Source organism: Trachypithecus francoisi, unplaced genomic scaffold (assembly GCF_009764315.1).
Source record: "Trachypithecus francoisi isolate TF-2019V2 unplaced genomic scaffold, Tfra_2.0 Lachesis_group9, whole genome shotgun sequence".
NCBI lineage: Eukaryota > Metazoa > Chordata > Mammalia > Primates > Cercopithecidae > Trachypithecus > Trachypithecus francoisi.
In genome coordinates, this window is record NW_022681474.1 from 11,317,301 (window position 1) to 11,343,163 (window position 25,863).

Below are 25,863 nucleotides of genomic sequence, written 5' to 3' on the forward strand. Positions count from 1 at the left end.
AAACAGGGGAGCCCTTCCGTTTGCCCTGGACTCCTTCTCATCACTTTCGGATTTGAGATCTTAGTTTTCTTTAATTAAATAACATGGATGAAGTATCTAACATAGAACCTTGGATAGAGAGACAGTCTAAAAATATGAGCTCCCTGTCATCTCACCACTCTACTCTCCAGGCCACGGGGGCTCTCAGGCCCATAAGTGCTTGGCGGGGCCAGAGAAAAACAGCCAGCAGGAGGCGCCCACCCAAGAGGCAAGAGAGACGCAGACCCAGGAGAGGGCCGCACACAGGCTGTGGGGGAAATAAAGTCTGGCAATTCTCCAGCATGATGGTGTTAACTTGCTATTTATTATTAGTAATAACTTTTCATGGTAAGTTAAATAAATATGAAATTATGGAAAGTTTATTCTGTGAAGACAGCATGCTCCTCTTAGCAATGTCTCCATAAATGTTCACTTACATAGAAACAGATAATAGTGGACATAGATTTTTTTTTTTTGAGATGAAGTCTCACTCTGTCACACAGGCTGGAGTGCAGTCACGCGATCTCAGCTCACTGCAACCTCCGCTTGCCAGGTTCAAGCAATTTTCTTGTCTCAGCCTCCAGAGTAGCCATGACTACAGGTAGGTGCCACCATGCTCGGCTAATTTTTTTATTTTTGGTAGAGACAGGGCTTCACCATGTTGGCCAGGCTGGTCTTGAACTCCTCACCTCAGGTGATCCACCCGCCTTGGCCTCCCAAAGTGCTGGGATTACAGGCATGAGCCACCACACCCAGCCTTTACCATTCTTAAGTTACTACACGTCTCTGTGTTAAAGAACACATTCCAAGAAAGGAACGTCCCATCCCCTTTCACTTCAACCATCCTATGAAAGAAGACCCACTCCACCATCAGCAATCATATTCTTCAAGAGAAAGAGAAATGCAGTTGCCTGGGTTCCCAGCCCTCTGTGGCCAGCAAAACGCACGCAGAGGTTGCACGTAGCCTTGAAGATTAAATCTGGGAACCCCTGAACTGGAAGATGAGCAACAGGGCTGAGATTCAAGGAGACTGAGGGTTATTTCCAGCTTCTCATTACTTCATTGTGTGACTATAGCAAGACCCTTAATTTTTCTGTCCCTTTCAAATAAGCCAAGTTGTCAATAATGGGGTGGGCTGTCTTGTAAAGAAATCCTAGTATTAAAAGTGTTCAGAGGCTAGATGACCACTTTTCAGAAATATTTCAGAGAGGATTCCTCAACCAAATGGGAAATCAGACTAAATGATTTTTTTAAATTTCCTCTAAATCTAAGACTCTATAATTACATGGCCTTTTATTTCTCCATTGGGAACAATGACAACATGAATGCTTCAAAGCATTCAGAGATTAAATACAGATATTAAAAATAAATATAAAGTCACCCTCAACTGAACTTTCCTCCAGTGAAATAAGATGCTGCCTTCTCCCACAGCCTCCAGACCTACCCCGGCAGCAGCATAGAGGTCAGGGAGGTGTTGCCGCACACACGCCTCAGCCTCGGGGAGGAGGGGGTGGTCCCTCAGACTCCACAGCACCCTCTCGGGATCCACACTCGGGGAGCACTTAGTGGTGGCTGTGTATCTGTAAGACATTCATGGGAGAGGCCATGAGTAGGGTGACCATAAGCACTGATGTACAAGGAAGACTTCAAAGACGCCTTCCTTACAACAGGTGAAGCTTACCGTATGAGGTTCAGCACACACAGGTCTGACTCCTTTTCTATGCCACAGTTAGATAGGATGCCGTCCACTTTGCTAACAGCTTGCTCTTCGTTCATTAGGTATCGATGGTATAGCTTCTTCCAAGGAATGAACTATGTAGTTAAAAAACAAAATAACATGAGGCAAAGGCCATTAGAAAGCAGATTAATGAGGTAGGCAGATCACCTGAGGTCAGGAGTTCGCGACCAGCCTGGCCAACATGGCGAAGCCCTGTCTCTACTGAAAACACAATAGAAAAATTAGCCAGGCATGGTGGCACATGCCTGTAGTCCCAGCTACTCAGGAAGCTGAGGCAGGAGAATCACTTGAACCCAGGAGGTGGAGGTTACAGTAAGCCGAGATCAAGCCACTGCAGTGCACGTTAGCCTGGGTGACAGAGTAAGACTCCATCTCAGGAAAAAAAAAAAAAGGAAGGAAGGAAGGAAGAAGGAAGGAAGGAAGGAGGAAGGAAGGAAGGAAGGACGGACGGAAGGAAGGAAGGAAGGAAGGAAGGAGAAAGAAAGAAAGAAAAAAAGCAGATTAAGCCACAAACACAGAGATAACCTTTTACCAGTGAAAAGCAATCACAGCTCACAATTCAAAAGCCAGGCGAATCAGGCAGAAATGTTACAGACATTTTTATTGGAAACTAGGAGAACTGGGTCTTGGTCTTCGTTCTAACACTAACTTGTTATAGTTACAGAATCTGGGAAAAGCTATAGCTTCAGTTTCCCTGTCTGAAACATTAGTACACATAGCTCAGAGTTTCAATGAGAACAAAATAATATGAGAGCTGTGGCTATACCAGTATCAGACAAAACAGATTGTAGGTCAATTTTGTCTGTTAAATCCTGTTATAAGAGACAAAGGACATAACAACAAAAGGGTCAATTCACCAAGAAGGTATAATAACTATAAATATATATGCACCAAACATTAGAGCTCCTAAATATAGGAAACAACCCGACAGAACCGAAGGCAGAAACAAACAGCAACACAATAACAGAAGGAGATGTCAACACTGCCATTTCAATGATGAATGGAACAACCAGACAGAAGATAAATAAGGAAACAGAGGATCTGAACACCACTATGGACTAAGTGGACTGAACAAACATATACAGAATACTCCATCTAACAACAGCAAAATATACATTCCTCTCAAGGGCACTTGAAACATTCTCCAGGATAGATTACCTGTTAGGCCACAAAACAAGTTTCAACAAACTCAAAAACCACTGAAGTTATTATACAAAGTATCTTTTTAAATCACAATGGAATGTAACCAGAAATCAACAGCAGAAGGAAAACTGAAAAATCCACAAATGCATGGAAATTAAACAACATACTCTTGGCCAGGCACGGTGGTTTATGCCTATAATCCCTGCACTTTGGGAGGCTGAGACAGGAGAATCACTTGAGGCCAGGAGTTTGAAACCATCCTGGACTACAAGGTGAAATCTCATCTCTCCTAAAAATACAAAAGTTAGCCGCGCGTGGTGGCGCGTGTCTGTAATCCCAGCGGCTTGGGAGGCTGAGGCACAAGAATCACTTGAACTCAGGAGGTGGAGATTGAAGTGAGCCAAAATCAAGCCACTGCACTCCAGCCTGGATGACAGAGACTCTGTCTCAAAATAAAAAAAAACAAAACAAACAAACAAAAAAACCACATTCTTAAAACAAGCAATGGGTCAAAGAAGAAATCACAAAGAAAATTAGAAAATATCTTGAGACAAATGAAAATGAAAACATAACATAGCAAAACTTAGGAAATGCAATGAATGCTGTTGTTCTGTTTGAAGAGAGCGGTTTATAGCTATAAATGCTTACATTAAAACAAACAAACAAACAAAAAACGGGCTGGACATAGTGGCTCACGCCTGTAATCCCAGCAGTTGGGAGGCTGATGGCAGGCAGATCACTTGAAGTTAGGAGTTTCGGAGACCAGCCTGGCCAACATGGTAAAACCCCGTCTCTACTGAAAATACAAAAATTAGCCAGGCGTGGTGGTGCACACCTGTAATCCCGGCTACTGGGGAGGCTGAGGCAGGAGAATCACTTGAACCCAAAAGGCAGAGGTTGCAGTGAGTCGAGATCGTGCCACTGCCTGCCCTTCAGCCTACAAGAGGTCAAGGGAGATATGAGGAACCCTCCAGGTAGGGAGCGTGGGAGGATGAGAGCAACGCAGGGAGGGGAAGGAACGTGCAGGCTGTGGTCAGGACACAGCAGTTGAGCTGTAGTTGGAACACAGGGAAGCCGTGTTGAGTGGAAGTGAGCGAAGAAGCTGGAGTCATAGGGTGGGGCAGACACGGAAGGCCTTAAATGCCTCTAAGGAGTCTGAATGTCTTCTGAAGGCAAACGGAAACCATTTCTGAAAAGATCCTCTGATTAGAAGTATACATTAAGCAAAGTTACGTGCTTTTAGAGGAAACATCTCCCAACTCCAGCACTCACTCACCAGAGGGTCACTGATGATCTCCCTCCACAGGTGGCACACCAAGCTCAGGTTCCAATAGAGGTCTTCCACCGGGAGGAAGGCAAACACGTGCCTCAGGACCTCACTAGGCAGGCTACAAATGTGGCTTGGTGCTTCCTGGCAGGGCAAGGTCCCAAGAAGCCCATAGTATGAGTCAGGAATGGGATCAGGACCCATGTCCCCAGCATCTTGGTCGGTTTCTCCAGACTCCTCAGAGAGTCGAGACGTACTGTCCTCTGCTTCTTGCCTGGCCTCCCTAGGCCTTGTGCATGGCACAGTCAAATGGTGCCGCGGAGCTTTCTTAGAAACTCCATCCCACCGGCTGGTCCCAGTAGCCTGGTTACTCTCTTCCTCTGAGGACCGAGACCGCTTCCTGGAGGGCGGGGCAGACCCTGATGAGCCCAGCCATGCTTCTCCACTGCCTTCCTGGGGCAGTGCACAGCTGCTCTCTGCAGGAAAGATCATGTCACCCTCAGAGTCCTGACAGCTGTCCTGGCCAACAGAATTGCTTTTGGCCATGTCATTGGTGCACGGCCGCTTGCCTGCTAGGAAGAACTCAGGGATACATCTTTGACGTCCCTGACCTGTAGAGATAACCCAAACAGGATGGACAAGAAATGAACGATGACTGTTGACCTGCTATTAACCCAAATAAGACACACTAATTTTCAATTATCTATGTTAACAGAGGAAAGAGATAAAAACACATTTATGGGCCAGCTGATTATATAAACAACTAATTCAAACAATATTTACATTTGGCTCTATCATATAACCAGACACACATTTGCAAAGAGACAGAGACCAGTCTTTGCATGGTGTGAGGGCCAACAATACTCCCTGCAGTAAATACAAGTACAGAGAAACAGGCTACGCAGGGAACATCTGAATGGACAGACAAAAAGGAGGTGACTGCTCACAACCACACCGCCACTGACAAAGTGCCCCGCTCCCACACACAACAGAAAGCCCACATGTGCTTAAGCAGAAATTCACATGCTTGGGGTTCTCAGGATTCTGAAAATCTCACTCTTCTCATGTGACAGTGCTAAAACTTTTATTTTTCTTTTTTACTTATGTATTTATTTATTTTTGAGATGGAGTCTCGCTCTGTCGCCCAGGCTGGAGTGCAGTGGCATGATCTTGGCTCACTGCAACCTCCACCTCCCAGGTTCAAGCTATTCTCCTGCCTCAGCCTCCCAAGTAGCTGGGACTACAGGCATATGCCACCACGCCTGGCTAATTTTTGTATTTTAGTAGAGATGGAGTTTCGCCGTGTTGGCCTGGCTGGCCTAGAATTCCTGACCTCAAGTAACCCACTCGCCTCGGCCTCCCAAAGTGCTGGGATTACAGGCGTGAGCCACTGTGCCCAGCTTTTATTCATATTTCTTCCTGTGAAGGTGACACATTAATTTATTTTAAAATAAAAAGGCGGGACTCAGAATTCTCTTTATAGTATTAGAATGGTACCTAATCTCTTCTACATGTTTGTTCAGTGAGCATTTACTAAGCACCAATGATTCTGAGACAAATGTAAAGTGAAAAATGGTTACATTTCCTGACCTCACAGATTTTTCAGGAACATAGGAAAGCCTAAATGGTGATTTCATACATCCCACAGCATTTTCAAACTCCTAAAAATTATTTTTAAATGCCAAAGAAGTAAACACCTTATCAATAAGATATAGTTCCTTTCTAAACGGCTGGAACTAAAATACTCACTTTGGAAGAGAATGGACTGAAACTCGGTTTAGCCTTTAACAAAATTTATGAAACGGAAACAGATATTTTTCTATATTAGTAAAAAAAAAAAAAAAAAAAAAATATATATATATATATATATATATATATATAAAACTGTTAACTCTTTCTTGGGCAATTTGATAGAAACCCAGAGTTTTCACACCACTATTACTATAGGTTAAATCCACATGATCAGGGTTAAATCCTAGAATTTTCTTTTTTAAAAAATATTATTATTATTTTAAATAGAGACGGGGTCTCACTATGTTGCCCAGGCTGGTCTGGCACTTCTGGGCTCAAGCAATTCTCCCACTTCAACCTCCCAAAGTACTGGGATTACAAATAAGGCGTGAGCTACTGCTCCCAGCCAAATCCTAGTATCTTCCAACTGTTGAATCCAGTCACACCCACAGTCATTGAGACCTTACCACCTGGTCAGGGCCACCTCACAAGTCCTTGTCAGTAAAGAACTCAAAATAGAGGAGAAACAGACTTCTATATATGGAACAAACTCAGTATCAAACAGGATATCAGTAAGTTTCAAACTGCCTCATACAGCTGGTTATAGTAGTTCCCACAGCAGGAAACATACAATAGTTAAAGACAACCAGGCTGGGAGAGGTTGGCTCGCACCTGTAATCCTGGCAGCTTGAGAGGCGGAAGCAGGTGGGTCTCTTGAGCCCAGGAGTTTGAGACCAGCCTGGGCAACATAGCAAAACCCTCTCTCTACAAAAAAAAATACAAAAATTAGCTGGGCATGGTGGCACGTGCCTGTAAGTCCCAGCTATTTGGGAGGCTGAGGTGACAGGCAGAGGCTGTAGTGAGCTGAAATGGTGCCACTGCACTCCTGGATGACAAAGCAAGACCCTGCCTCAAAAAAAGAAAAAAAAAAGGACAACCAGATAATATTTGAGTTGGATTCTGAAATTAGTTGTATCAAAGGGAAATAAGGCAATCTAGATTTATTAACTAAAGTGGGAATTCATTTGGTACCTAGGGGGGACGTTCCAGTTGATTTAGCAGAGATAAAATCTGAAGTCAAGGAGCAGGGTTACTGTAGTAGTCCAGGTACTAGGTGACAAAGAGCTCAGGATGAAGGAACATTTTGGAGGAAAAATAATGACACATGGACCTAGTGACAGATTGGACAGAGAAGATGAACGAAGAGTCAACTAATCTCAATGTTTCTGGATTGGAATAAGAGTGACACTGGCCCATGTCTTCTATCACTTTACAAAACCTAATAGGATTCATTCCATCACACTTTTCCGGAGCTTTTACGAACTATGATAATAGGATAGAATTTTCATGGAAAACTCAGTGGGGTGCGGTGTCTCACGCCTATAATCCCAGTACTTTGAGAGGCCAAGGCGGGTGGATCACCTGAGGTCAGGAGTTCGAGACCAGCCTGACCAACATGGAGAAACCCTGTCAGTACTAAAAGAAACAAAATTGGCATGCACCTGTAATCCTAGCTACTTAGGAGGCTGAGGCAGGAGAATCACTTGAACCTGGGAGGCGGAGGTTGCAGTGAGCCGAGATCGCACCATTGCATTCCAGCCCGGGCAACAAGAGTGAAACTCTGTCTCAAAAAAAAAAAAAAAAAAATTTTCATGGAAAAGTCACAAATAATAAAGAAAGTGTCAAGCTATTGCATCAAGACTACAAAGTCACAGCAGCAATATTTACAAATACTTTTAAACTAGGAGATATTCAAAGGACCCACACACTACAGGTTTTGAAATGCAAGAGTTTTGGAGGAGACATACCCCTACTCCCTCTTTTTGTTCTGGGTTTAGGATAGAGACCATGGTTCGGATCTCTGTTTGTCCATCTCTGACCGAAGGGCTGGGTCACAGCCAAGTGACTCCGAGCCAAATGCTGGCAGTCGATGGCAGTAAGATGCTTCCGCTTAAATCGTCTCACTGTTTCACACCAGCAGGTAGAAGAAAGGGGATATTCATTAGTTATCGCCGATTCTGAAAGCCAGCCAACACATCATACTCACATTTCTGCATAGTGACACAATTTTGTCAACACCCCAGCCAACCCTTCCCCCTTCCCCTTGCCCACCAACTTTGTCCTTTCCGTTTCTTAGCATTTTTCTTCCTTAGAATTGAAGAATCCTAAGTGACATTTTAAGATCTTAAGATTTTTTTTTCTACTTATACTTTCTAGAAGCTTTGGTCATGAAATGCTCATTTAAGAAAAAGTTGTGGCTGGGTGCACTGGCTCACGCCTGTAATCCCAGAACTTTGGGAGGCGGAGGTGGGTGGATCACTTGAGGCCAGGAGTTGGAGATCGGCCTGGCCAACGTGGCAAAACCCTCTCTCTACTAAAAATACAAAAATTAGCTGGGCCTTGTGGTGCAGGCCTGCACTGCTAGCTACTCAGGAGGCTGAGGCGAAACAGTAGCTTGAACCCAAGAGGGGGAGGCTGCAGTGAGCCAAGATCGCACCACTGCACTGCAATCTGGGCAACACAGCAAAAAAAGAAGTTGTCATTAGTGGATATACTGAGGTCTGGCATCTTTTCCTTCACTTTATCCAGGCCATTTTTTTTTTTTTATAATAATCAAAAGTATTTAAGAATGGGCTATTTTTTTAATAACAAAAAACTTTCATAACTTTTTTTGTTAAATTGTTAAAATTTTTTAATTATAGTAAAAAGCACATAACATGAAAAGCACATAACTAGAAGCAAAACATCGTGATAATACAGGCTCCAATCTCCCTGAGAGAAGGACCAAAGGGCACACATCTCTCAGCCCCCCGAGCACCTCGGTATTGAGAACAGACTTGAAAGGACAGCAGCGACTCCCCCAGCCCCAAATGCAAGAGAAGCCAATTCCTTTCCAGGACCTTTAGAGGAGAAAACTTCGTATCTTCCCTTAGCAAAACACTACAGCAGCAATTGCCCCTAGAATTTTGTTTCAACACTACTGAAATACTTGGTTTTGTATTACTCATCTTCTTTCAGGTAATTCTTGTCCATGTGTAACCAAGATTCTCCATGCTTCTGCATCTGTTGCTGCATGTAAGATCTAGCTACCTCCTTATGGCATTAAACACTAAAATATAAAGATGCACTTCTTAAAAATAAGAATTAGGCCAGGTGCGGTGGCTCATGCCTATAAGCCCAGCACTTTGAGAGGCCAAGGCAGGTGGTTCACTTGAGGTCTAGAGATCATGACCAGACTGGTAAGACGGTGAAACCCCATCTCTACTAATAATATAAAAATCAGCCAGGTGTGGTGGCAGGCACCTGTAACCCCAGCTGTTCAGGAGGCTGAGGCCCAAGAATCACTTGAACCCGGGAGGTGGAGGTTGCAGTGACCCAAGATTGTGCCATTGCACTCCAGCCTGGACGACAGAGTAAAACCCTATCTCAAAAAAAACAAAAACAAACAAACAAAAAAAAAGAATTAAAGTTAGCCTTTATAGGAGATGGTCAAAAGAGAATAAAATCAGGTTCTATCAGTATCATATTTTCACAGGTCCTAAAAATACTCCACTAGGCTGGGCGCAGTGTCTCACACCTGTAATCCCAGCGCTTTGGGAGGCTGAGGCGGGTGGATCACCTGACGTCAGGAGTTCAAGACCAGCCTGGCCAACATAGTGAAACCCCGTCTCTATTAAAAATAGAAAAAATTAGCTGGGCATGGTGGCATGCGCCCAGGAGGCTGAGGCAGGAGAATCGCTTGAACGCGGAAGGCAGAGCTTGCAGTGAGCCGAGGTCACGCCATTGCACTCCAGCCGGGGCAACAAGAGCGAAACTCCGTTTCCAAAAAAACAAAAAAGAATACTCCACCACTAAACTATGGTATCAAATGCCAGAATCTCACTCAACATTTCTTTTCTTTTTTCGAAACAGAGTCTCCCTCTGTTGCTTAGGCTGGACTGTAGTGACACAATCTTGGCTCAATGCAACCTTCACCTCTTAGGTTCAAGCGATCTTCTTGCCCTGGCCTCCCAAGTAGCTGGGACTACAGGCCCCCGCCACCACCCAGCTAACTTTTGTAACTTTAGTAGAGACAGGGTTTTACCATGTTGGCCAGGCTGGTCTCAAACTCCTGGCCTCAAGTGATCCGCCCACCTCGGCCTCCCACAGTGCTAGGATTACAGATGTGAGCCACTGTGCCCAGCTCAACATTTTCTTTAAGCTTGAAAATACATAAAACCAAGACCCCAGTGAGTTTAGTTGCTATCGTTTACAATATTTTCTCATTATTCCTCCCTAGCTAATTCAGAAATCACACGTCCAAATTTCAGATAACTTTTTCAAGGTTTAATACCAGCTTTTTTAAAAAAAAACTTCATATTTTAAGACTTTTCCAAAATCAATTCAACACAAAAAACCAGTTCTGTGAGCCCCTCAGAAAGGATGCCGGAGATCTTCTAACCACCTGACCTTAGAAGCTGGCTGCAACTCCACGAGTGTCAGGCCCCAGTACTCACAAATGCGCTCACTCTCACGAAGCAGCAAAGCACAGCGCGGTGAGTGGGCGGAGGGCCTGGCAAGAGAGCTGGGCTGGCGCCCTCAGCTGGCCACTTGCTAGCTCTATGGCTTCAGGGCACCTCAGGTCTCTAAGTCTGACAGGTCTACGGCCATCCCACCCTGAACGTGCCCGATCTCGTCTAAGTCTGAGAGGTGCCACCAGGAACAGATGAGAAAAAATGCTCAAAACTGTCTGTCAAATTATCCAACTGCAGGCACACAAACTTACCTGTTTCCTCTATTTAACGAGGTTTATGTGAGTAGCTTGCATAAGACGTTGAAATATCTTTCAAATTATAAAGATGCCGCCTAATGGCAAAGCAGGAAGTGTATTAGCAGCCCAATTACAGCCAATTCCGTATTACTGGAAATACCCTTCTAAACTAACCAGTAACATGGCTCGCTTCTTATGAACAGAAAACCAAACACCCCCTCCACTTTGATGGTTTTGTGCTGGTTTGTGCTGGTTCTGTAATGTTGCTGACCAGTTTATCTAGAGTAAAACAACAACAAATCATCTTATTCACATAGTAACAAAGTATGAATGTGAAGTTTTTCTACATTAAAAACTAAATTCGAAGTTTTCTACATTGGAAAGAAAACAAAGTCTTATTGTTCTCTTTTGAAAAAATAAGACATGAAATTTTATTTCCTCTGTTCAAAACCCTTCGTATTACAAATATGTCCCAAGGACTATTTTGCCTGAATGGGGACCTCTGGGCATATTGGCAAAAGAAATACGGGAGAGCAGCAACATGGCTTCTAGAACACCCGAAAATCCTGGGTGAGGTGTCCCGCACACGGCTCAACAGCAGGAGTGGCTGCAGGATTCCCGGCAGCAAATCCACAGGCCCTACAGATCCAAGAGAGTGGACTCATGCCTGCTTTTCTGTCTCCTCAAACAGTCCCAATTGCTTCAGAGCTGGTCAGTACGGTATCTATAATTAGAACTGGAGACACTATGCATCCTGCTGAAGGGTAAGGAAAAAAGGAAAAAATAAAATAAACTAAATAACTGGAGATAGTCACTAAAGAAAGTTACCAATAGTGAACATCTCACTTAAATAGGAGGTGAACATCTACTGCCAAACTGGCCTGGAGAGGAAAAGCTTTCATGGATAAAATCACGAAGGAAAAAAAAAAATCACAAAGCAGCAAGATCAACATCAAACTACTCAAATCTGAGACTCGGGACCTCAGGCCAGCTGCAGGCCTGCTTAGCTGAATGGTGTGTCAGGTCCCAGAAGGCTTCTGAAAGTCAATGAAAAGGCACATAACCAGCGAGAAAATGAGGCTCAGTTGAAGGGTCTGACACCCACCCAAATCTATGATGGCCTTCTACATTTGGCTTTTGGAAATAGCTACAAACAGAGCCTGGCAGATTTCTATAGAAGAGGTACTTACACATGCAGGGTGAACCCTGGAACGTTTTTCGTGAAGTATGTAAGAATGGCTTTATTGAAGCCTTCTGCAGCCACCTCACTGTAACAACAGTGCATTGATAACGACCATCAGCTATATGGAGATGTCTCAATCAAATGCCTGAGAGTCAGAAAGACAGGACGCATCGCATGCCCCAAGGTAAGCAGCTAGTCCACCTTGTTCACTGCCGTAACTCTGTATGTAGACAGTGTGGAGCCAGACACATAGTCTGTGCCATGGATTCAATGTTCATGTTCCTGAAAATTCACACACTGAAATCCTCACCCCCAAGGTGATGGCATGAAGAGGTAGGGCTCTGGGCCAGGCATGGTGGCTCACGCCTGTATTCCCAGCACTTTGAGAGGCCAAGGCAGGTGGATCACTTGAGGTCTAGAGTTCAAGACCAGCCTGGCAACAGGGTGAAACCCCATCTTTACTAAAAATATAAAAATTAGCCAGGTGTGGTGGCAGGCACCTGTAACCCCAGCTACTCAGGAGGCTGAGGCCCAAGAATCACTTGAATCTGGGAGGTGGAGGCTGCAGTGACCCAAGATTGTGCCACTGCACTCCATCCTGGGCAATAGAGAGAGACTGTATCTCAAAAAACAAAAGTGGGATTCTAGGAAGTGATACGGTCACGAGGGTGAAGTCCCCACAAACGGGAGTAGTGCCCTTATAAGAGAGGTCCCAGAGAGCTCCCTTACTCCTGCCAACATATGAGCACACAAAGAGAAGGTGCCGTCTATGAACCAGGAAGCAGCCCTCACCAGACGCCAAGTCTGCTGGCACCTTGATCTTGGACTTCCAGCCTCCACATCTGTGAGAGGCCGACTTCTGCTTATAAGCGGCCCAGTTATGGTATTTTGTTATACCAGCCCGAACGGACTGAGGCAGCACACGTTCTGTGAACACTGAGAGTGTCAAGGAGGGTGAGGAGCAGGGAGAAGAGCTCAGTTGGGAGGTCCAGGAGCCTAGACTCTCATCCCTAGGCATATATTGTAGAACTGCTCCCACAGGGAGACCTCACTGGTACCTCACAACAGACTGATGACAGAACATCAAAAATGTTCAGTCCCAAAAGGAACTGCTTTGGAAAAGGTAATATGAACAGGATAGATTTTTACTTTATGTATTTATCTCAGAAAACACATCTGAATCCAAAATGCTTGTTGCAAAGATTAAGTGTTTGCAAAAATCCAACAAAGACACAGGAGTAACAGAAAGCGCTAATGGGAGTGTTGGAACCCTGTGTTCCGCTTCGAGGGAGTATATTCCAGTATGTTCTGGCATGAAGCCACCCTGGGAGGAGTTAAGGTTCAGCCCTGGGGAGGGGCGCTTAGACTGGCGATCTGGCCGCTGTGCACTAAGATGAGTAACCTATATCACATATCTGGAATGGCGTTACCAGCCATAGCTTGGCTGGGGGAAGAGCTGGTACTTTTATTGGATTTTTATTAACACTTTTATTGGATCCCCCACCCCTTGGATCTATTGGATATATGTATCAAAAATCACTTTACTGACATCAGCTGGAGGTCAGGAAAACTAAACTGTATCTCTGGTCTCAGAGACAGGTGCTGTGATGCCCTGAACTGGGAGCCAGGAGCCCTGTGTTCACCTCCTGTGCAAGAGCCCTGTGTCCACCTCCTCTGCAATTACAGGCATTACACTTAATGTTCCCTTAAAGCCCCTCCGAGGCTGTGGGGTGCAGGAGAAGACCCACACTTGGTAGGTATATTCATTGCCAAAGCCTTGCTTATGAAAATGAGGATTATAATAACCTGCCACGCTGAATTCAGAGAATGAGACAATACATACGTAAGTACTCGAGCCACTCACATTGAGGGTGACAACACCTATCTCTAAATCTATGTCAACACCTAGCAACAGAAGCGTCAGAAGAAATGTGTGACTACCACACCAATCTGAGTGTCTCCTAAAAGGCACATCAGTTTTGTTTTAACAGCATTAATGTTCTTGCTAAATGGTTAAAAATAAAACCAAAACACTACACTAGAATTCTAATCACCCTTCTATTCTGTTCTTACTAATATACCTTTTTAAAAAGCAGTTCAAAAATAACTTCATCAAAATAAAGATGCTCAAATGCTACCTCTTCCATAAAAATCCTCCTTCCCTGAGTCACCCAAAGCTCATGGTATGCCTCCCTCCCTACATAGCAAGTGCACTTTACACCTCCCACAAAGGGCATTTACTGTTAGAAGCTGCTTGTGATTCTTTAGGGAGTGAAGTTATCTGTTGTGAACAACCACAGATAAAGGGAAGCTGTGTCTAAACTAGGGGTTCTTAGGGGTGCAGAGAGATTACAATCACTTATGGGGCTTTGCAAACTCTACAAGGCCCCCAGAGTTGTTGAAATTGGTCTCCCACACACCAAATTGGGCATCTGTGCCCCCACCCTTGGACACTGTCTTCTACAATTACCAACAGAAATGTGTTAGAGCCCTCAGGTGTCAGGGCAGAAAAACCAGAATGTACACAAACCATTTTGTCAAATGAATATTCCCCAGGCTTAAGTAAGCTCATTCCCACACTGCCTTTTCTGTGACGGCTTTCTAACTGTGTGACTTCTCGGTCCTCCACCCCAGGGGTCCCCATTCTAGGACCCACCTCTCTTTGCTAACCCTCAGCTTTTAGCCCTATCTCAGCAATTCCTGGCCTTTGCTGACTGGGAAGTGGTCAGATCTGGAGTTTAGCCCTCCACTATCCCTCAAATTTCTTCACCTTGATGACAGCCTATCCCCTTCCAGCCCACTCTAACCTACTCCACGCCCTGGTGAGGTCCCCGATGGAGAGGAGACCCTTATCAGTCTCCCCTGAATGAGTCCTTACAAGAACTCTACTACTGGGAACTAAAAAGAAGGGACCACGTCTATCCCCTCATCCCTCAAAGTGCACAAGGGGGAAACAAGAGACACTCCCGCACTCGCGGAATGAGAACTGTGTGTCTGCCACTCCTCTCCTATGCTTTCATTTGCCTGGCTTCTTTTTTTAATCTTCTTTATTGAAAACAACTTACAAAACAAGTCACAGAAAGTGAAACTGAGTGTTTCAGGTTTTGCTGCAAAGAATGTTGTTGCTCTTCTCCCTGAGCACACAGCCAGGCTATACTTCCCAGTCCTGTGCGCAGGTGGATGTTGCCTTACTGCTGGCTGCCAGCCAATGCAGTGGTAACAGCAGCAGTGCACACCTCTTCCAGACCTGCCCTTCACTCTTCTCCTCTTCCTCTTAACTGGGAAGCTGATTCCCAGGACATCCTTAGAAGCCAGGTGTTCGAAATAGAAGAGCCTCCAGCAGCCTCAATCCTCGGACTACTGCTTTAAAGAGAACCCTCCCCACACCTACAAACTCCAACCACCACCACGACCTGTAGCCTCCTTAGATTGCTATGGGATTGAAAAATAAACTTCTACTGTGAGGCCGTTACATGTCTGGATCTATTTGTTAATGCAGCAAAGCTTACCCTAACCATTCAGGATTATTTGAAATGGATACCAAATAATTTCCTTTCTTCCCCTACCTTTACTAGTCAGTATTCATACCAAAAGGTCCTTTAAAACTTACAGGTTACAGACCTAAATGGACAAGATGAAGACAATAAGTACCTAGAATTCCTGGAAGGAAAAAATTGTTATTAAATAATTGCTTTTAAAAAAAAATCAACTTGTCTCTCTAGTACAAGATACCTGACTACAGAAACTGCTATAATACCATACCCAACTTTAACAAATATCTACAGAGGGCAGTTTTGCCCTCTGGACAATTTCGGAGTCAGCTAACCACCCTGGTCAGTTTCCCACACGCCTCTTACTTTCAGGGTGCTCTGTGAAGATCAGCAAGTGGGCACTTGTCCTCTGGCATCTCCTGTGGAGATGGCCCAGGGGTCCTGCAATGTAGCCCATTATCACAATGACTCAGGCACTCCACAGGTCCAATGGCAGCCTGTGAAATGGGAATGGCCCAATTTCAACAGTTAACTGTGTTATCTCTCAACTCCAGCACCATAAAAGTATTCACTCAAGGCAGGAAGCACTTCGCAGGAATAAAACCACCCCACACATCCGACATACTTGTAACAATTCTTTGGCTAAGTGTGCATTTAACATGTCTTATACAAATTATTGTTTTAATATAATTGCATTGTATTACATATTATATTAATAACAATTATTTGTATAAGTCTGTATGTAATACGTCTTTCATCCCAGACCAAAAGCTTTCTGTTCTAGTGGGAAGGAGTAGAGAGGTACTTACACCCAGCATGCAACACATATTGCTTCATAAATAATTGCTGATTAAACGAATACATGCACAGCTGCAGCACTTCTTCTACAGTGTAGGCTGTCTCCTTGGTTTTGAAGCTCTCCACTATCTGATAGCTCCTAAGTGCTTTACAGCTTTTGCAGTTCTTTCTTATATTCTCATTTGAGCCTCAAAGCAATCCTATAATTGTGCCATGATTAAACTGGGGATCCGGGAGGACTCGCCTGAATTCACCTCGTAGCTCATGAGTGACGGCGCCAACACAAGAACCCAGGTCTCCTGACTCCCCCAGTCCAGTGCACTTCCTACTGTGATATTCTTCTCTCTACATCTAGAAACCTTGAAAGCAGCTTCTGAAAATCTCAAGTTTAATTTCCATATTACATTTTTTTAAAATCATTGTGAAATGTCAGAACCAAAGAAATTGAAAAGTATTTGGAAAACATAACTATAAGGAAAATACCACTAAATGCCACAGACCTGAAATGGAAAAACTTCAAAATATTGTGTCCCCATTAGCTCTAAAAGAAACAAATGCAGAAAGCAAGCAAAACAGAGCTCCAGCTCCTTTCCCGGGTATTCACTGACGCACAGCCAGGCTACCACAGCCTGCTTCTCCAGAAATCCACAAGTTCCCAGGTAGGAAGCTCAGTCTCCCCAGGATCCTCTCACATCTGAGACACCTATGACTCCCTTGGAGACAGCACTCGTGTATGACAGCCAACAAGGATGGGCTGGGCTTTCCAGTCTATGCTTTTCCTAAGGAAAGGAAGGAATGTTTGAAAAACAAGAGAAAGATCACTATTTATGGTCTAGAACATAATTTTCTATATTTGAAGGGTTTTTTCTACAGTCAGTTCATTCCACAACTACTTTTACGTATCTGCTATGTCTCAGATTCATTATAACCTCCGTGAGGGCTTTGTCTTGTGGTATCCTTGGGGTTAAATGCTATTTTAGACATTAGTGACACGGAAGTGAATAAGCCTACCCATAAGGCAGCTACCAACACAAACACAAGTTACTAAACATCAAGCAATATAACAACTACATAAATGCATGAATGAAGTGTTGTGATAGTAAAGAAACGTAAACAGAGTCAGGCAAGTTGAAAAAGGCTTTATGAAGAATTGAGCCTTGAAAGAATTGTGGGATTCAGTAAGGCGGAAGAAAACAATGTGTGCAAAAATACAGAGGCATGTGGCAGGAAGGCTGGGCTTCATCAAAACAAGACGTTCCCTGATGAGGAACGACAGGAGACAAGGCTGGAAAAGGAATGTGGAGCCACAGACTACAAAAGTCCTTACACACAAGGATAAAGAAACTGGGCTTCAAAAAAAGAAATTGGACTTTATCAGGTAGGGGCTTCAAGATATCATCCCTTTTTTTTTTTTTTTTTTTTTTTTGAGAAGGAGTCTCTGTCTGTGGTCCAGGCTGGGGTGCAGTGGCACAATCTCGACTCACTGCAACCTCTGCCTCCCAGGTTCAAGTGATTCTCCTGCCTCAGCCTCCCAAGTAGCTGCAACTACAGGTGCACGCCACCACACCCGGCTAATTTTTTGTATTTTAGTAGAGATATGGTTTCACCGTGTTGCCCAGGCTGGTCTAAAACTCCTGAGCTCAGGCAATCCACCCGCCTTGGCCTCCCAAAGTGGTAGGATTACAGGCGTCAGCCACCACACCCGGCCTCATCCAATTTTTAAAGCAGGGTCATTACACAATCACATTTACACTTTAGGGCAGTGACTCGGGGAAGAGGATAGAAGGTGGAGAGACATGGAGCTTGTCAGGAAAACAAGTCAGAAAGCCACCATACCAACCTATGTGAGAGCTGGCAAAGGCCTGAGAGCAGCAGACCCTGGGCAGAGGACAGGTGAGTAAGAACATAGCTTTGTTTGACAAGACTGAAAGAGAAAGATAAAAGATAAAAAGCAACAAGGATAACTGGCGTTTCTAGTAGAACGTTAAAAGACATATTAATGTCATTAACCATGTTAAGAAATAAAAGATAAACAGTGTTTGTGTTTTAATCACTTTTTCCCCCCGGAGTGAGAGGGAGGTCGAAAGTCCCAGTTTTAAAAATAATTTTTTGTTTTAAGTTATCTGTGGAATACCATGTTTATGCTCCAGGAGGTCCCCTGAAATCTTAGACTGGTCTTCAAAAGGCATGTGAATGACAGTTACAGATATAAGATTTGAGATGCTTTCTAAAAGTAGGTAATTTCACAGCCAGAAAGGCAAAGACGGAATCCAAATTCAGTTTCCAAATAAAATCAGCCTACGAGGGATAGAGGAATGAGACAAGCAGAGAAAAGATGATGGCAACAAACCCAAAATTGGAATTCTAAATCTAATACCAATAGTGGTGTCCACACACACTCACAAATCAGGAAACCTGTCAAATGATCAGTGTACCAATGGGCATGCTGAATAGCACACTCATGAAAAACAACAGGCGGAAAAGGAAAGACAGCCAGGGAGCAAGTCAGTGCCAATGACGATTATGTGTGTTGTGACAGTAAAGGCCAGACCACAACCTCCAAAAGCCTGCACAAAAGAAATGAGCAGCCCAACCGGAAAACAGCAAGACCCTGGAAACAGCTCCATCCATTAGCTTACTGTTCAGATCCCACCCCTCTAGACCAAGCTTTTGCCCCAGAAAATCACGGGAGTTGCGGGACAGATTCATATACATTATCATTTAGTTATCCAAAGGGGGATACAGACCAAAATAAGTGCATAGAGAAGACAGAAGAGGCAAAATGAATGTGCAACACCAATGAAGTAACCAATTATCCTGGGTTCAAATTCCAACCTAGCCAGGCATGGTGGCTCACGTCTGTAATCCCAGCATTTGGGAGACTGAGCTGGGTGAATCACTTGAGGCCAGGAGTTTAAAGACCAGCCTGGCCAACACGGTGAAACCCCGTCTCTACTAAAAATACAAAAAAATCAGCCGAGCATGGTGGCACACGCCTATAATCCCAGCTACTCGGGAGGTTAAGGCAGGAGAATCACTTGAACCCAGGAGGCGGAGGTTGCAGTAAGCTGAGATTGTGCCACTGACTCCAGCATGAGCAACAGAGCAAGACTCTGTCTTAAAAATATATATATATTCCAACCTATTGTGAACCCATGTGTCCCAATTATGTTTAAAAAACAGGGAAACTAGAGACATAATGCAAGAGAAGATAAGAGTCATCTGAAACTGGGAGGGTAGTGGGGATAAAAGCAAAAAAGTATGAAACTCCCAGATGCCTCAACTTCCAATTTGCACTAACTTCAACAGCAGCAGTCAGAACATTGCTTGGCATGCCACACTTTTGTGCATTTCAAACAACTTTTATGCTTTTTTTTTTTTTTTTTTGAGTGACAAGGCACGATAGAACAATAACCTCAGCAAAGCTGACACTTGGACTAGTTCTGTTTCCAGCGGCTTATCCACATCACTGTTACCTTAACCAAACTCAATTAGCTCAGGAGTAAAACGGACTTATCTTCATGGGCCCATTCCAGAAGTCTTTTCCTTTATCTCCGCTCATTTTACCACAGGGGCAGTCGCTGGCGGACACTCACCACATGCTACCATCCTGCCTTCCAGAAGACTTTATTACCTATAATTCTGTAAGAAAGTCACTGACTTCGTTAGGCCTCCACTTCCCCACCTGTAAAACCCCAGTGATGCCTTACAGGTTGTCTTTGGACCATAAAGTGCAATACAAAATGTAAATGGTACTCGTTTTTAGACCTGGCAAATAGGAGCGACTCCCATTCTACTCCCTAAAGGAATTGAAAACACAGAGAGGTTAAGTGACTGCCACATAATCAGATCGGGTAAGGAACCCAACACCTACTGATCTCTTCCATCACCCACAGCCTACCCAGCTCTCGCCCTGCCCTCCACCAGTGCCAGACCTCCCATATCGCCTTAGGCTTCCCATGCTCAGGTGAGGGACAGAGAGGCTACCGATGACACAGAGGCAGAGGGCAGCGAAAAATGACTTGTCCAAGGTCAAAACGTCACAGTAGACGGGAAAGCTGGCCTGCCAGCAGCCGAGGCCACGTCCTCGCGCGTGCCCCTACAGCCCCGAGGACCCACACGCTGAGCCTCCCCGGCCTTGGGGGGCAGCGCGGGGGCCGCTCCCGAACGAGCTCAGTGAGCGCCCTGGCCTCCCCCACGCACCCCTGCCATGCCCTCCACCTGCCCACGGCCCGGGTGGCAGAGTCCCCATGCCCGCGCTTGCCCGAGCCCAGCCTCGCGCCCCCCGGACCCCCGCTGCCCCACCCCGGGCCAGGACCCCCCGTGCAGGACACCGAAGGTTAAGTTTTCCACACGGCGGAGTCCCTCCCACACTCCCTGCCACGTCTGCTGCCTCACGCACTGTGGCGCTCCGGAACCGGGCGCCGCCGCCGCCGCCGCCGCCGCCGCCGCCGCCGGGCTCGCGCCGCCGGCCGCCCAGCCCAGCGTCCCCCAGCAGCTAGCTCCTCCTCTGGCCGGGACCTGGAACCCGAGACGCCCGCCGACTTCCTCCGCGAGCTCCGCCCCGCCGCAGCCCCGGGAAGCGCCCGCCGCCGGAGCTAGACAGACGGCCATTGTGACCAATCGGAATACGAGACCGGAGGGGGCGTGCTGACGGACGGCCCCTAAGGCCAATCGAAATGCGCAATCGATGGGGGCGCGGCCACTGCTACGGGCCACGCCCCACCTGCGCTTCCGCTCGGGCCGGGGCGGAGCGGGGAAACTTTCCCAGAGTTCCTTCGAACAGCTCCCCGGGTCCCCGCGGAGAGGCGGCTGTCGAGGGGCGGGGACGGGGGCGGAGCGCAGGAACGGTGGTCCCCAGCGGCTGGAGGCTGGGGCGGCCCTGGGGACGCGCGTGGGGCAGGTCACGCTTGGCCCGGCTGCCTCAGGAGCCCCCCTGCCCGGCGCGGGGCGAGGCTGTGCGCGCCCTGCCGGACCCTGTGCTCCGTCGGGTCTTTGCGGTGTAACGGCGCGTCCCACTCCCTCACGTGTTCAGTCCTGAATCGGCCGCCGCAGCTCCAGGACGGCGGACGCGAGCGCTCTCGGATCCCCAGGCCCCTCCGCGCTCACCCCGGACCGCCCCGTCCCTGAGGAAAAACCACCCCGTGCCCGGGACCGCGGCTTCTCCCATGCGGGGCAGGCCGGGGTTGTGAGGGGGCAGCCGGCCTGCGGACTAGGCCGGGGGCGTGAGGAGGCAGGTCTGCCGGGGACAAGGCCGGGGGCGTGAGAGGCGGTTCTGCCGGGTCCGGGGCACGCGGGGCGGGGCGCGCGGGGCAGGTTGCGCGAAGAGGCGTAAAGTCCCACTCGCCCTCGGCTTCTCCCTGCCCGGCCGCCGGTGTCCCGCCCGCCGTCGTCCTGCACAGCCTAGCCCGACCCGCGGCGATGGCCCAGCCCGGGGACCCGCGGCGCTTCTGCAGGCTGGTGCAGGAGGGCCGGCTGCGCGCCCTGCAGGAGGAGCTGCAGGCGGCCGGGGGCTGCCCGGGGCTGGCCGGGGATACCCTCCTGCACTGCGCCGCGCGCCACGGGCATCGGGACGTGCTAGCCTATCTGGCCGAGGCCTGGGGCATGGACATCGAGGCCACCAATCGAGACTACAAGCGGCCTCTGCACGAGGCGGCCTCCATGGGCCACCGAGACTGCGTGCGCTACCTGCTGGGCCGGGGGGCAGCGGTCGACTGCCTGAAGAAGGCCGACTGGTAGGACACCCAGCTTCCTCTCTACCCACAGAGTCGTAGCAGGTTCCTTATGCTTCTCCGTCCCCTCGGACACCATAGCTGTTTTCAGCTCCTAGTTCCCACCCCAGGCCTGCTCAGCGGCAGGGACCTCCTGCCCAACTTTCCCTTAAAACGCAGTTGACCTGCAGAGTCTCTCATTCTTGCCCTTGTTGGTTAACTGACCCGGCCCGTCACCTCCCTTTCTAGAGCACAGAATAGTGTAGAATATAACCAAACAGAATGTTACCAAACAATGAAGTGTGTGCACTATACAGATAGCTTCTGGATGCGATGTTCTGGGGACATTTAGCTCAGTTACTTCTGCATCAATGCATGGTTTCAGTTGACATTGCTCCAGTCACTATCCAGAATTCCTGAGTTATTCACGCACTTGTGTGTGTAGGGCACTGTGCAGCTGTATCACATACGTGCAGCCTTGGATAACCACCACAGTCAAACCACACCATCACACAAGCCAATTGCATTTCGTTTGTTAGATTGACGCTGATTTTAGTACTCACTAGGTCAGGTTCGTTAGAGGGTGTGAACCTCTTTAGGAACATGGGGAAGTACATCTTCCCCAGTGGGGCGGGGGAATAGACCTGGTTGTTTTGAGGGTTTTCTGTGGGTTTTCTTAGCTCTGCCCCAATTCACTGCTCTCCTGTGAACTAGCTCATAAGCAGCTTAGTCTCCCAGGCACCCTCTCCTCTAGGTACACATTCGTTGCAATCATTTTCCCCTTATTATTTCTCCCAGGGTCCTCACAGAAGGCACAGAGGTCGCGCCGGTCAAAGCTGTTTTCCTGCCTGCCAGACCCCCAACCCTCTAGGTTTCCCATCTGTGCCAAGGATGTGTGTGTTTTGAAGACCTGGCCCCTGGCTTCTAGTGTCTCAGCTGCTTCCATCTGACAGCTTCTCCTGGTTGGCCTTAGGACTCCTCTGATGATGGCCTGCACAAGGAAGAACCTGGGGGTGATCCAGGAGCTGGTGGAACATGGCGCCAATCCACTGCTGAAGAACAAAGATGGCTGGAACAGTTTCCACATTGCCAGTCGAGAAGGTGACCCTCTGATCCTCCAGTACCTGCTCACTATTTGCCCAGATGCCTGGAAGACAGAGAGCAAAATTAGAAGGACTCCTCTGCACACTGCAGGTACAGCCTACAGCTCTGCAGGCATGCAGTACACATATGTGGCTGCTTCACCCAGCACTGCCCAACCTCATGTTGTTCAGGTTACCTTCTGGGGAAAGGAGGATTTTGGAAAACAGAAGGCAGAGAAGAACATCTGGGTGGAGGAGGGGGTGGGGGGGGCGCAGGTGCAGTGGCTCACGCCTGTAATCCCAGCACTTTGGGATGCTGGAGGCAGGTGGATCACCTGAGGTCAGGAGTTCAAGACCAGTCTGGCCAACATGGTGAAACCCCATCTCTACTAAAAATACAAAAAATTAGCCGGGCATGGTCTCGGCTCCCTGTAATCCCAGCTACTGGGGAGCTCCAGAGTCTGAGGCCGGAGAATAACTTGAACCCAGGAGGCAGAGGTTGTACTGAGCCAAGATTGCACTACATTACGCTACAGCCTGGGCAATAAGAGCAAACCTGCATCTCAAAAAAAAGAGTATTTGGGGCCTTTTGGCATATAATCAATTTCTAAAACTAATGTAACTTGGCTAGCATGCTGTTGTATTAGTTTATTTTTCGTGTGTATCTGTGTTATCCTCCCTAGATTATTTGCCCATGAGCTGGTTCTGTAGTACATAGTCTTTGACCTTGGGCAAGGAAATTAGTCTTTCTCTTGAGCAAGTTTCCTCATCCACCAAATGTCAGTGATGGTACGTCTCAGGGTTGTGGTAGAGTTTAAAGAGCATGATGTATATAAATCCTTTAGAAGATGCTTGGCATATAGCACGAAGTAACTGGTTAGTGCTATTTTCTTTATCATGTTTACATCGTTACTCCTAAAGGCAGGAGGGAAATATATGTCCTCATAGCCTTAGTAACACCTACCATAGTGCTATACATTTAAATAAATATAGTACTCATAATTAAATGCCTTGGCCCAATAACATCTAATGTAAATTTGGGTTACAGTTTTTATTATTTGGAGTAGTGATTCTTAACTCTGAATTAGCTGTTTGTAGATTATTTTAAATTAGTAAAAAGTTTCTATTTGCTCATTTGTTTGAAGAAAGTAAAAAGAAAAACAGTTAGTAAAAAGTAAAACTACTGTAATTTCAGAAATTAGATAGTAAGGAGCTCAAGAGTCTAGATCAAAAAATTCAGAAAATAACTTGTAGCTTTCTAGATAGTACACTGATTAGGATACAGGGCTTTTAGTTTCTCTAAAAATTATCACTTGTGACATTTTATAGTGTTGCTTTTTGTTTTTTGGTTTTTGGTTTTTTTTTTTTTGGACAGTCATGCTCTGTCGCCCAGGCTGGAATACAGTGGTGTTATCTCGGCTCACAGCAACCTCTGCCTCATAGGTTCAAGTGATTCACGTGCCTCAGTCTCCCGAGTAGCTGGGATTACTGGCGCGTGCCACCATGCCCAGGTAATTTTCATATTTTTAGTAGAGACAGGGTTTAACCATGTTGGCCAGGCTGGTCTCGAACTCCTGACCTCAGGTGATCCACACACCTCGGCCTCCCAAAGTGCTGGGATTACAGGCATGAGCCACAGTTGGCAATTAGGGACCAAGGAATCCTTTCTAAAGCTTTGCAAGTAAGTAGAAAACTTTTTTTGACTCATGAATTATTTGACCAGTTTCTCCCCTGGAGAAACAATCAGCACTCCATCATTCACCCCAAATAGTAGAAGACAAATAGTTATAACCTTTGAGTATAGTTACTTTTGGTAGGGGAATTAAATCCAGGCTATTTTGTCATGGATTACTATTACAATATTTAGCATTTCCTGGGCAAAAATGGACTAGCCTTGGAAATCTGCAGCACAGAAGCGGAAGTTTAGGATTGAAAGTTTCCCGTGCAAGTGCACGTGAAGATAAGATAATCAAGCGTTGGCTGCGTACATATAAAGTGAAAACATTATTGTTTACCACTTTATCCAGTTAAATATTTATTTGTGTAGGGTGGTAACAGAGTACCCTATTTAATGACTCCTTCTTGTAAGCTATCACTAATAGAATGGGGCAGAGAGCAAAGTGAGGAGGCAGGAAATATTTTATGTGTGCACTAAAAAGCTCTAATTGTCAGCTTTCTCCTCCCAGCAATGCACGGCCATTTAGAGGCAGTCAAGGTGCTTCTTAAGAGGTAAGAACAATACAACAAGTCGGGGAAAATATTTGCTAACTATGACAAAGAGTTATCAGTGCTACATAAAGACCTCAGACACATTTTTAAGAAAGAAATTAGGCTTTCAAAAGAAAAATAAACAAAAGACATAAGCAGATAAAGAATATAAAAAATAACAAAGATCTGGGGAAAATGTTTTCAGTGGCAAAATCATCCATTTTTCTATTTTTTTCAACAAGCATTTATACATTTAGCGCTTAATATAAAGTAAGCCCTGTACCAGGTGCAGGGGCCACAAAAGAAACAAGAAACATGTAGTTTCTACCCTCCTGGAACTCACAGACTAGCAGGAAAGACAGACCATGAAGGAGTCCCAAAAGTCCGGTGTGCATTACAAGGACTTGCAGGATCCCTACAGAACAAATAATGGGAAGACCCAATTTGGCTTAAGAGTAAAGAATCTCAGTGCCAGTGTTTAAGCTGTGACCTGAAGGAGAAAAAGAAATTAGCTGAAAGCGGGAGGCAAGGGAGCATTCCAGACAGCAATAACAGCACCCACGGTACTCCCAACCAGGAAAAAGTGTGGTTGATTAAAGAAACCGAAAGACGCCTAGAATATGCTGAAGCCTGAACATTGAAGGGGAGGGTGAATGCTCTCAGCCACGTTGAGGATTTTCCCTTTTTTTTTTTTTTTTAAGTTTTTGAGATGGAGTTTCCCTCTTGTTGCCCAGGCTGGACTG

At 46.2% G+C, this 25,863-nt stretch overlaps 2 protein-coding genes across 17 annotated transcripts in view; one reads left to right on the plus strand and one right to left on the minus strand.

Annotated features, from left to right (window-relative positions):
* Positions 1-20,707, minus strand: part of FBH1 (F-box DNA helicase 1) — a 48,934-nt gene extending 28,227 nt beyond the window's left edge. Inside the window, exons 1-7 of one of the 12 annotated variants that reach the window (XR_004436684.1) lie at positions 16,364-17,564; positions 15,688-15,818; positions 11,838-11,915; positions 7,706-7,861; positions 4,176-4,777; positions 1,700-1,830; positions 1,463-1,598 (exon numbers count right to left, since the gene is read on the minus strand). Coding sequence is in view for 11 of the 12 variants with exons in the window: in XM_033209356.1 (XP_033065247.1) it covers positions 1,463-1,598; positions 1,700-1,830; positions 4,176-4,777; positions 7,706-7,861; positions 11,838-11,915; positions 15,688-15,778 (1,194 nt within the window). In the remaining variant the exon portion in view is untranslated. Of the gene's footprint in view, positions 1-1,462; positions 1,599-1,699; positions 1,831-4,175; positions 4,778-7,705; positions 7,862-10,662; positions 11,024-11,837; positions 11,916-15,687; positions 15,819-16,363; positions 17,565-19,595; positions 20,385-20,521 lie in introns of those variants that run through there. The other 11 variants (XM_033209356.1, XM_033209347.1, XM_033209346.1 and 8 more) reach the window with 11 other exon arrangements.
* Positions 20,708-20,843: 136 nt separating this feature from the next.
* Positions 20,844-25,863, plus strand: part of ANKRD16 (ankyrin repeat domain 16) — a 43,264-nt gene continuing 38,244 nt past the window's right edge. For 4 of the 5 annotated variants that reach the window (XR_004436685.1, XM_033209360.1, XM_033209361.1 and 1 more), the window contains exons 1-3: positions 20,844-21,854; positions 22,804-23,024; positions 25,099-25,141. Coding sequence is in view for 4 of the 5 variants with exons in the window: in XM_033209360.1 (XP_033065251.1) it covers positions 21,541-21,854; positions 22,804-23,024; positions 25,099-25,141 (578 nt within the window). In the remaining variant the exon portion in view is untranslated. The remainder of the gene's footprint in view (positions 21,855-22,803; positions 23,025-25,098; positions 25,142-25,863) is intronic. The other variant, XM_033209358.1, reaches the window with a different exon arrangement.